Source organism: Physeter macrocephalus, chromosome 14 (genome assembly GCF_002837175.3).
Source record: "Physeter macrocephalus isolate SW-GA chromosome 14, ASM283717v5, whole genome shotgun sequence".
NCBI classification, from domain to species: domain Eukaryota; kingdom Metazoa; phylum Chordata; class Mammalia; order Artiodactyla; family Physeteridae; genus Physeter; species Physeter macrocephalus.
The window spans coordinates 21,014,689-21,026,738 of record NC_041227.1 but is presented as its reverse complement, the minus strand read 5'-3'; the positions used below and the strand labels follow the sequence as shown (position 1 = coordinate 21,026,738).

General features: G+C 42.4%; 1 protein-coding gene and 1 long non-coding RNA gene across 6 annotated transcripts in view; one reads left to right on the top strand and one right to left on the bottom strand.

Moving 5' to 3' along the window:
* Positions 1-7,498, bottom strand: part of RBL1 (RB transcriptional corepressor like 1) — an 81,429-nt gene extending 73,931 nt beyond the window's left edge. For 2 of the 4 annotated variants that reach the window (XM_024128373.3, XM_028498926.2), the window contains exon 1: positions 2,404-2,533. In XM_024128373.3, the coding sequence (XP_023984141.1) occupies positions 2,404-2,456 (53 nt within the window). In that variant the 5' untranslated portion in view covers positions 2,457-2,533. Of the gene's footprint in view, positions 1-2,403; positions 2,534-3,913; positions 4,048-7,342 lie in introns of those variants that run through there. The other 2 variants (XM_024128371.3, XM_024128375.3) reach the window with 2 other exon arrangements.
* Positions 7,499-7,573: 75 nt separating this feature from the next.
* Positions 7,574-11,683, top strand: LOC102987080 (uncharacterized). 2 transcript variants are annotated; one of them, XR_002892460.2, is made up of 3 exons: positions 7,574-7,657; positions 8,311-8,418; positions 11,202-11,683. It is a non-coding gene; the product is annotated as an uncharacterized lncRNA (long non-coding RNA). The 2 variants fall into 2 exon arrangements; XR_003682886.2 differs by lacking the exon at positions 7,574-7,657 and adding an exon at positions 7,812-7,976.
* The last annotated feature ends 367 nt before the right edge of the window (positions 11,684-12,050 follow it).

Genomic DNA, 12,050 nt, shown 5'->3' with positions numbered 1-12,050 from the left:
ACCGGGGCACGAACCCGCGTCCCCTGCATCGGCAGGCGGACTCTCAACCACTGCGCCACCAGGGAAGCCCCAATCCACATTTTAAAAAGTATCTCTTGACTCATCACTACACTTTTAGGAATTTATCTGAAATACACACTTACAATAATGTTCACTTGTCTGTAATCACAAGGGACTGGATATAATCTAAATGCTCATCAATAAGGGGGCTGGCTAAATACATAAAACATCCTTATAACTTAAAACATCCCACAGTCATTAAAAAAAAATTAATGAGGTAGAGCTATACATGGTGATATAGAAGGATTTCCAGAATATAAAGTAAGAAAAGCAACACAAAAATACATATAGCAATGATCTCATTTATGCTTACAAATAAAACACAAAAAACTGAAAAACAGATTTTTTCCTGCTTAACAATTTAATAACAGTAAATTGCTAATAGTGGTAAATTCTGGGGAATGGAAAAAGAAATCTTTCTATTTTCAACCCTTCTGTATTATTTGAAAATTTTTAAACCTTTTTTCTTTTATTGTGGTAAAAGTATATACAATATAAAATTTACCATTTTAACCATTTTTAAGTGTACACGTCAGTGGCATTAACCATTACCACTATCTACCTCCAGAACTCTTTTCATTATTTGAAATGTTTATCATGAGCTTGTACTGTTCAGTTTCCACAACAACTTATTATTACAAAGATTTAAAAATTTAATATGGCCAGTGATGAGAAACATCAATAGAAAAAGATCATATGACAATGGACAAGGTTTTGCTCAATTTAAAAAAATTACCTTAACTCCTTTTATCTTAGTTATATTTTCATTTTGTTTTTATCATGAATGACAAAAATTATATTTACTAAAGTTTAAAAAATTGTCTTGACTTAATTCTTTTTCCATTTATAGAAACCAAAATTGTTCTGAGGATTTTTTTTTTTTTTTTTTTAATTTAGCATGAACTGAAACTTAACCCTCACTGGATAGGGCTTTACACTTTCTCCTCTGTCCTGGAAACCCAGGATAGCAAATAGACAATGACCTCAAATAGTCATTATGAACATTAGCAACTATCCAAATCTGAATCACTCCATTTCTGTTGTTTGGTATTCAGGCAAATAGTTCCATACAGTTGATACCAGAGCAAGTAAAAGCTATAGCTAAGACCCACCAATTGCTTAGTATTTGCTAGGGAAAATATATTAACCATACAGTGGAGAAACAAGAGAACATCATTAGCAGATGATCAAAATTAACATCACCAATGAGAGGCAGAAGGATATCATGTGCCTCTAGATGTGATATACTGAGGACACAAAAATCACTTCTGTAGTTTTCCATCTAGGAATGTAAAACCTGCACCTAATCATAAGGAAACATGAAACAAATCCAAAACAAGGAACAATCTATTAAAAAGGGGGGCAGGGTGATTGTGAACTATACTCTTCAAAAATGTCAATGTCATAAAAGACAAAGGCTGTGGAAATGTTCTTGTTTAAAGGAGACATGGTAAGTGAATGCAATACCTGATCCTAGATTGGATTTTTTTTTTTTTTAAGATTGGATCTTGAAGGAAGAAAATGCTATCAAGAATGTTACTGGATCGGGCTTCCCTGGTGGCGCAGTGGTTGAGCGTCCGCCTGCCGATGCAGGGGAACCGGGTTCGCGCCCCGGTCTGGGAGGATCCCACATGCCGCGGAGCGGCTGGGCCCGTGAGCCATGGCCGCTGAACCTGCGTGTCCGGAGCCTGTGGCTCCGCAACGGGAGAGGCTGCAGCGGAGGGAGGCCCTCATACCACAAAAAAAAAAAAAAAAAAAAGAATGTTACTGGATCAACCAATAAAACTAGAATAGAGATGCTAGATTATATAAAATTACTGTATCAATGTTAACTTTGTTGAAGTTGATAACTGTACTGTAGTTATTTAAGGAAATGCACACTGAAGTATTTAGGGGTAAAGGGCTATAATGGACACCACTTAAATTGAAATAGCTGAGGAAAAACAATACTATTTAAGAGAAAAAGATCAAATGATAAAGCAAATGGAGTAAAATATCAATAAAAGGTGAGTCTAGGTCAAGGGTACATGGTTGTTCTTTGTAGTTTTCTTATTTCTGCAACTTTTCTGAAAGCTTGAAATTATTCTCAAATGTAAAATATTAATGAAAAAGTTACAGAGAAAAAAGATTTAGAACCTCTAAATCTAAAAAGATTTAGAGGCCTCTGGCTGAAGTTAGAATTTAAGGAAGAAAGGCAGAGAAAGAATGTGAGAATTGGGAAAAGATACCTATATGGATAACAAACTTCGAATGGGATGAAGCTAAATGATTTAAAATAAAGAGAAATTAAATCCTAAAATTAAATTTAGGACTTATAATGTTTGAAAAATCAAAGTGCTTTACCTTAATTTAGCTGAACGTAGTATTCTGGTAAGTGAAACACAATTTCCTTCCATGATACCCTTTCCAACTGTGGGAATAATGCTTTTGCGGCAAGCAACATATAATGAACATGCCAACCAGTGTATAACTTCTCCCTGGCAGGCAAAAGATAAAACAGCAAAATGGATATACTACATTAAAACGCTTGAATTCTATAATCAAAAGAGATCTTAGAATTATCTGGTCTAATTTTCATCCTGTATTAACAGGCCAGAGAAATGAAGATATTTGCCCAAGGTCAAAAACGTAGTTGGTTGCAGTAATGGGTATAAAACTCCTTACTCGGGGCTTCCCCGGTGGCGCAGTGGTTGAGAGTCCGCCTGCCGATGCAGGGTCCACGGGTTCGTGCCCCGGTCCGGGAGGTTCCCACGTGCCGCGGAGCGGCTGGCCCTGTGAGCCATGGCCGCTGAGCCTGCGCGTCCGGAGCCTGTGCTCCGCAACGCGAGAGGCCACAACAGTGAAAGGCCCGCGTACCGCGAAAAACAAATAATAATAAAACTCCTTACTCTTAGTCCTGTGTAACATGCTAAATCCGTATTAATCTAAAGATAGATCTCTCACCTATACCCCAAATCTAATATTACTGAAGAGTTTTCAATTTCTCAGCATTAGCTTTCTCAATATTATAACACCAGTCATGGCCTTGATGATGCTGAAGTTCCTACCATTTTAGTTTTAGGTTTCTTTTTTAACCAGTTTGGCAGAGAAAGGAAAGAAGAGAGTAGAAGATGGCAAGAGAATTACACATATTAAAATTAATACCCATCACAACACAAAGAAGATTGTCAGTTTTGTGAGGTAAAAATTTGGGGAATTATTTACCCTAATCTTTAAAATAGTAAGTATGGCTCTGGCCCTCATACCACAAAAAAAAAAAAAAAAAAAAAGAATGTTACTGGATCAACCAATAAAACTAGAATAGAGATGCTAGATTATATAAAATTACTGTATCAATGTTAACTTTGTTGAAGTTGATAACTGTACTGTAGTTATTTAAGGAAATGCACACTGAAGTATTTAGGGGTAAAGGGCTATAATGGACACCACTTAAATTGAAATAGCTGAGGAAAAACAATACTATTTAAGAGAAAAAGATCAAATGATAAAGCAAATGGAGTAAAATATCAATAAAAGGTGAGTCTAGGTCAAGGGTACATGGTTGTTCTTTGTAGTTTTCTTATTTCTGCAACTTTTCTGAAAGCTTGAAATTATTCTCAAATTTAAAATATTAATGAAAAAGTTACAGAGAAAAAAGATTTAGAACCTCTAAATCTAAAAAGATTTAGAGGCCTCTGGCTGAAGTTAGAATTTAAGGAAGAAAGGCAGAGAAAGAATGTGAGAATTGGGAAAAGATACCTATATGGATAACAAACTTCGAATGGGATGAAGCTAAATGATTTAAAATAAAGAGAAATTAAATCCTAAAATTAAATTTAGGACTTATAATGTTTGAAAAATCAAAGTGCTTTACCTTAATTTAGCTGAACGTAGTATTCTGGTAAGTGAAACACAATTTCCTTCCATGATACCCTTTCCAACTGTGGGAATAATGCTTTTGCGGCAAGCAACATATAATGAACATGCCAACCAGTGTATAACTTCTCCCTGGCAGGCAAAAGATAAAACAGCAAAATGGATATACTACATTAAAACGCTTGAATTCTATAATCAAAAGAGATCTTAGAATTATCTGGTCTAATTTTCATCCTGTATTAACAGGCCAGAGAAATGAAGATATTTGCCCAAGGTCAAAAACGTAGTTGGTTGCAGTAATGGGTATAAAACTCCTTACTCGGGGCTTCCCCGGTGGCGCAGTGGTTGAGAGTCCGCCTGCCGATGCAGGGTCCACGGGTTCGTGCCCCGGTCCGGGAGGTTCCCACGTGCCGCGGAGCGGCTGGCCCTGTGAGCCATGGCCGCTGAGCCTGCGCGTCCGGAGCCTGTGCTCCGCAACGCGAGAGGCCACAACAGTGAAAGGCCCGCGTACCGCGAAAAACAAATAATAATAAAACTCCTTACTCTTAGTCCTGTGTAACATGCTAAATCCGTATTAATCTAAAGATAGATCTCTCACCTATACCCCAAATCTAATATTACTGAAGAGTTTTCAATTTCTCAGCATTAGCTTTCTCAATATTATAACACCAGTCATGGCCTTGATGATGCTGAAGTTCCTACCATTTTAGTTTTAGGTTTCTTTTTTAACCAGTTTGGCAGAGAAAGGAAAGAAGAGAGTAGAAGATGGCAAGAGAATTACACATATTAAAATTAATACCCATCACAACACAAAGAAGATTGTCAGTTTTGTGAGGTAAAAATTTGGGGAATTATTTACCCTAATCTTTAAAATAGTAAGTATGGCTCTCTATCTTAGCAAACACTTCAATTTACAATGCTACAAAAAAGGTGACATTTGGGAATTCAACACTTAATTCTCTGCTTTAGGCTTGAGTTATCCAAGCTAGATTCACTTTATGACTTCACTGCTGAGCTTTACATAAAATTAAGAACTAGACTCAAATCTCATAGCACAACACAATACTGTTGTACAGATCTTCTTTAAGATCAGACTCTAAAAGAATAAAATGATTGATAAAGATTTCTTGTAATAATCCAAAAGGGGTGGGTAGAAATGGGTAGCCACCAATAAAGCTAAGACCTAGTGTTCCTACCCTAAAGTACTATAGTGAAAAGTCTCATTTGCTCAAGGCATTAAAGGAGGCAGGTAAGCTTAAGGTTGAATACTTTTAGAAGCCTGATTAACGAATTGTTTGGGTATAGCATCCAAGTACTCTACAGCTTTTGGATACAGGCTACTAGATGAAAACACTATTAAGACAGAGAAAATTTAAGAACCAAAATTACTGCTTTGATTTTTTTCCTTAAAAATAAATAAAACACCTATAGTATTTAATTTAGTTCCTTTACGCTAGGCCTTAGAAATACAAAAACAGTTTCTAACATCAGGGTACTCCAAGTGTAGAGCTAAGAGGAGCAGATATTATACTATTATCTATAATTGGTGAGATATATGTTTTAAAAAGAATTGAAGAGAAAGTGTTATGGGAGAATATAGTATAGTTACTGATTTTGACTGGGGGTCAGGGAAGGGTTCACAGAGGGAGACAAAAGTGGTAAGTGGTGAAAAATCACCAGAATGTACGGGGGAAGTGGGGTGGGTAAGCAAGAGCTAGTCAGGTAGACTAGAGGGGATAGGGGCTGGGCAGAGGGGTTTTTAGGAAGCAGCAGATATATGAAAATGCCCTCCACCAAAAACAAAGCATAAAAGAAGAGGAAAATAAAACACTCTAGATAGAATAAACACTCACAAAATCTTAATTCACACAGCTGTGAATTCGGTCAAACATTTAAGACCTCCTGATCAACTCGGCCTAACTGGAGATTCACCTCTTCAACTTTCGCTGCAGTCGGGAGTGAGGGAAGTTTCCAGGCACAGGGACTGGCATGGAGAAAGCACACAAGTAGGAACAAGCTTGGCACATTCAAGAATCTGAAAGATGTGCCCGGTTTAATACCTTGACCACTGTCTGCACTCAGCAGTGCTTTTCAGTGACAGACCAAATGAGGACTCGATGTCAGAAATGCTTTCTCAGACTTTTAAAAAGTTTGTTTCCAATCTAGAGACTATAATTTATAATCTCCCTTAGTTTCTTATTCTTTCCTCAGCTTTCCAGTCGTGTCACCCAGAGATGCACATCACTGTCCTTCATCTAGTCTATCCAGGCCTACCCTGGAGACATACAAGAGTCTCTCTTCTTCTCCCTCATAAACACACACACACACACACACACACACACACACACGCACACGCACACGCACACACACATTCAACTCCAAATTTCCAACTCTATGCCTTAGAGGCCACCGATTACTTATTTCACCAGGTGATGAATCAGCAGAGCACTCTGGGTGAGTCCAGCCCTCTTGGATCAGGAAAACCTTTGACCATAAGGCTACCGGAGTAATTGCAAATACATTCCATCACAATTCTGCCTCTATACTGGGCTTATGCTTGCCTGGGTTCCTATGACAATTAGCAGAACGACCCCGGGCAAGACAATCCTCTGGGCCTTGATAATATTGCCTGGAAAGCAGGTTTAATACTCGCTGCCCTGCCATGTTCACGGGGCTGTTGTGAGAAGTTAATGCAAGAACGGTTGGGGAAAATCTAATGATAGCCTAGATTTATTTCGTTTAGAGACAGACACTGTGCTTAGCATCAGGATAATCTAATTATCCCCATCTGAGAGAGGAGGAAGCTGGGGCCAGGAGACAAGCATTGTGCGCACACTGGCTCTGATCAAACTGCTGTACAGTGGCAATACTGCCGAAAGAGCAACCCACACCTCGAGGCGGAAGGGTGGAGAGATTATGGCTCAGACTCCTCACTCCGGCTCCACCTCTAACGGTGCGACCTTGCGCTTAACCTCTTCGGGGCTCAGCTTCCCCATCTGTGTAACGGGGATCACAACATGTTCGAAGAGGTGTGGCGGCGAGAACCAAGTAAGATGACATATTTAAAACGCTGGGCAGTGGCGTCTGGGCACACAATTCACGTAAGCTTCTGCCATTAGAGTAACTGTTTAAGCAGACTTAAGGGCAGTCCCATGACGTTTGTGGCACTGGTCTGAAGACTAGGGGACCCCTGAGTGCCGTGTGACCTTGGACAAGCCACTCCTTTTCCGGACTTCGGTTTCCCGCCTCAAAATAAATGGAGAGATTGATCTACACTCGCCCTTCCAGCTTCGCACTCCTCGGCTCGGGGCTGGTTAGAGACCCTTCCCGGTGGAGAAACTCCCACCGCTCCATAGGGTGGGGTAGGGGCGGGGCGGGGGTGGGGTCTGGCGAGCTCGGTCCCGCCGCCCCACCTGCCGCCGCTCACCTCTAGGCTGTAGTTGGCCCGGATGGTGGTGAAGTCGTCCAGGGCTTCGGCCGCGCTCCCCTCATCCAAGTTCAGCTCCTGGCACAGGGCCTGCAGCGCCTTCCCGGCCGCGGCGACCACCGCCGCCCCCTCAGAGTGGGACTCGTCCTCGTCCATGCCCTCAGGCCCGGCGGGTGCCGCGGTCACTGGCCCCCCAGCTCCTTTCTCCCTCCTGGGCGCGCTACCCACAACCACCCGCGCCAAAAGCGCGCGAAAATCGGGAGCCGCAGCACGACGTCTCTTCGATGGTCTGCATCCGCGGTTCTCCTCAAAAAGGTCCGTTTCTCCTCCAGGGCTCCCAGCCGTCCCTCTCCGGAAATGTGATAAGAAGACGGACTTCGGGGCCTAGAAAACCTGGACTTGGCCCTTGGCGGACAGCGGTGGACACAGCCGTCAGGGCAAATTGGGGGCGGAGGGATCGGCGGTCCGCGCGCAGGATCTGCTGGGAGTTGTAGTCCGTATCCTGCCTTGGAGTCGGCTGCGCCGCCCTTTCTTGGTGGCTCTTTGGTTTGGGCCCCGCTGGGCTGCCAGTTGCGAGGCGGCCCCGTTCATCTTAGGGAGAAGCCTCTTTTGCCCGGCCAACCCACGGGCCTGGGTTTGTCACTGCCCCGGGGACGCCAAACACAGTCTGATCTAGAATAGTCCCTTGAGTTAGGAGATGGAGGAGGGACCTGAAAAAAGTGGTCTCTCGACAGCGAGGGCGGGGGAGGGCCTCGTCGGACTCTCCTCAGTGTCTCCAGCGCCTAATGAGTGGTCTTTTGAATGAAGAGTTGGTGAGGCAAGGTTTATTGGGGGACACCTGTCCATCTCTTCTTGATCGCTAAACGAGGCTTGACCTGGGCTGAAAGAAATGCAGTAAGGGGCCACTTTCTCAGCTTCCTGGGAACTGGGACCCTGGAACCCAGTAAAGACTGTTATTCCATACTTAGGAATGGCCTGAGCATAAGCCTGAAGGCATGGAGCTGGTCTTGAGGCTTACCCTTCTGCTTCACCAAAAACACCTTCTCCGAGAAGAGCCAGAGTGATCATTTGAAAAGGTAAATCAGAGCACGTCAGTACTTCACTCAAGATCCTTCAGTAGATCCTTTTGCCCTTAAAATAATATCCAGACTTCTTGGCCTGGCCTATAAGGCCCCATGTGATCTGGCCTCACCTCATCTAGGGCATTGTCCCCCTCCTCAGGTATATAATAAGATCCAACCTCACTGCTTTGTTTTGGAACCTTGGAAATGCCAAGCTGCCAAACTAGTTCTTGCCTCAGAGCCTTTTTCACGTGCTGCTCAAACAGCCCCACATACTCTATGCCAGATCTTTGCTTGTCTGGCTCCTCCTCATCCTTCAAGTTCAGCTAAAAGTCATCTTGTCAGGCCACCCCTGAGCACTGTATTTAAAATAGCTGACCCGCATCTCCCCCCATCCACCCCATTTCATTGTCTTCATAACATCTTATCACTATCTGAAATTATCCTATTTGTTTATTCGCTGACTCTTCCTACTAAAATGTGAGTTGCATGAGAGCAGGGGCCTTCCTTTCATGTTCACTGTATTCCAAAGTTTATAGTCGAGGGACCAACTCGTAGTTGGCACTCAGTACTTAGCATGGTGTGTTTGAAAAATTACAAAGAAAACCTTTGTAGCTTGGATGAGGGAAGGAGTCACCAGAGATGAAAATGGAAGACAGGTCAAGTTAGGTTGCAAAGGATCTCATAAAGGTAAAAGCGTGCACGTTATCAGTGGGGATTTTAATGAAAGGAGGTGAATGATCAGTATGTGTTTTGGACAGGTTCCTCTGGCTGCAGTGTCACATGTGGATTGCATGGGGTAGAGAGTAGAGGTATGAAGATGGTGGGAGGTTGGTACAGCGTAGAAAGGAGCCAGTCTGGAGAGACGACTTTGTCCTAGAACTGAAGGGGGCACTACTGAAGAGGAGGAGTCTCCAATAACAGGTTTCCATCTGGACCAAGAGGGTGAAAGGTGATACCGTCAACTAGAATGGGAGTACAACCCGAGGGATAAGATCAGTTCTGGAACTGTTGTGTATGGGATGCTTGCAGGCAGTTTAAAAGGATGCTGTTGGATCCTGGAACATAGCCCCTCTCTCCTGGGCAATTTCCCAGTCTTCTACATTCTCCACACGTGGGGAGGGGTGGGACTTGGGAACCAGTGGCAAGCTGGGTCTCAAATGAGTAAAAACTCAAACTCCCCCTAAAAACTCAAGACGCAAACTGAACCGCTCATGTGGTACTTCCAACTCTGCTTTCTTCTAGCTGACTTCAGGGCCATCTCATTATTATTTTCTGAAAGGGATGTTGGCACATAGTGTCCGTACAGAGACTTACTTCCCATGAGATTTTGCTTAGAGGTTATGTGCCGTTAAGGGGAGGTCTATCTCCAGTGCCAAGGGTTCTGTAACAGGGCTTATCATCCCTCCTCCTAACTTCCTTTCCTGTCAGCAAAGAAATGTCAGGATTAGTGGAGGTGAAATGGATGAAGGTCTTCCTGTACTGGCTCATTTGTTTTCTAATTAACCTACTGTGCTTCTTTAAGAGAGAGCTCCAGAAGTGGAGACAGCCTAGACATGAAGATTTGGGAATTTTCAGGCAGTACCTGAAGCTAAGGGAGCAGGTTCATATCACTCAGGGAATGTGTTGGCATGAGAAGAGACTCAGGGGTAGAAACTTTAGGAACACCAACATTTCAGGGATGGGCAAAATTTTAGGAGTGAATGAAAAAAAAAAAAAAAATGTCCAGAGAGGTATAAAAACAAGGAGCAATATTTCAGAGGCCAGGAAAGAAGTACTCCACAGAGTACTACCAACACTAGCGAGAATTCAAATAGGATGAGGAATTCAAAGAAGACCTCATGTATTATCTTTCATATGTTTTCAGTGACCTTTGCCAGAAACAGCTTTCTTTAGCACAGTGGGAGTGGAAGCCAGATTACTGTGATTGAGGGGCTAATGGGAGGAAGGTCAGAAAGTTGAAGTAGGAAGTAAAAACTTCTCTTTAAGGAGTCTGGTGGAGGAGAGCCAAATGGAAGGGTATTTTCTAGGACTGGGAAACGCAAGCATGCGAGTAATCAGAGACAGGCAGCAGGCAGAGATTGAAAATAAAAAAAGATCATCAGTATAGTCAGGCTCCGGAGAAAGTGGCCAAGCCGGGGATCCAGAGCCTGCCCTTCCTCTTCATAGCTCTTATCTGGAAGGGGGTCACCTCACATCTAGATTAAGCAGAACTGCTAGGTGCTCTGGTGAGAGCAAAATAGCAACGTGCAGTCAGGAGTTGAGAGTGGGAAAGGTTTGGAACAACTTGAGAAATATCACTGGCTCTGTCAAATGCAGACATCATGGTTGGAATTTTTTGAGGAAAAATGCAGTAAAAGTAAGTCTACCCCATGAGATCCTGGGTTTCGTAGCTAGTCCTGGACAAGATCGCAAGAGCTGAGAAGCCTCAAGTTTTTTGCCTTTGCCATAACTAATCATCAATCTCTTTTTTATCCAGATCTGAACTTCAGAGGGTCATTCTGGCCTTGAAAATAAACCAAGATAAAAGGAAACAGCTCTCAGGAATTATAAATCAAATAGAACCTGAGACTCATTGCCCCATTTTTCATCCCTTTAGTAAGTAGTTGGGTTTTCAGTGAGTTGTACTATACGTACTATAGCCCATTTCTTCTTTGCAGCTGGATTTGATTCTCCTGATTCTTGTCCCACTTCATCCATACTAAGTCCTGAAAACCCTTCATTTCTTCATTCCAAAAATGTTTACTGAATGCCTGCTATGTGCAAGATACTGATTCTTCCTTTGCTGTGACTTTCAGATCATCCAGACTTGAACTGAGGGGCATTGCTGGCTTGAAAATGATCCACGAACAAAAGAAACACCTCTCAAAGGTCATCCACAAAACAAACAAAAACTGAGAAGCACTATCAGTTGTTATTGTTGATGCTTTCTCCTCAGGAGTGAATCTGGGCTCTAACTTTGGATTTTCAATAAGTCATATCCTATCTATATAAAGCCTTCCATTTTCCTCTCCTATGTTTTGATTCATCTGATCTGTAACCCTTTACATCCAGTTAACCACTCACGTCTATGACTTTTCCTTTTGCCATGCTGTAATTCTCAGACTGTCCTGAATTGAATTATTAGGAAGTGCAGGCCTTGGAAATGAGGCCACGATAAAAGGAAAATACTCTTTGAGTTTCCTTATTTCCCTTATGAAATAAAGCAGATTTAAGCAGTACTCTTTACTCTTTTTTTTTTCCCTCTTTTGGACTGTAACTAAACTATATCATTGTTTTGTTTTGTTTTGTTTTTTTACATCTTCATTGTAGCATAATTGCTTTACAATGTTTTGTTAGCTTCTGCTGTATAACAAAATGAATCAGCTATATGTATACATATATCCCCAAATCCCCTCCCTCTGGGGGCTCCCTCCCACCCTCCCTATCCTACCCCTCTAGGTGGACACAAAGCACCGAGCTGATCTCCCTGTGCTATGCAGCTGCTTCCCACTAGCTATTTTACATTTGGTAGTGTATATATGTCAGTGCTACTCTCTCACTTCGTCCCAGCTTACCCTTCCACCTCCCCATGTCCTCAAGTCCATTCTCTATGGCTGCGTCTTTATTCCTGTCCTGCCCCTAGGTTCATCAGAACCATTTTTTTT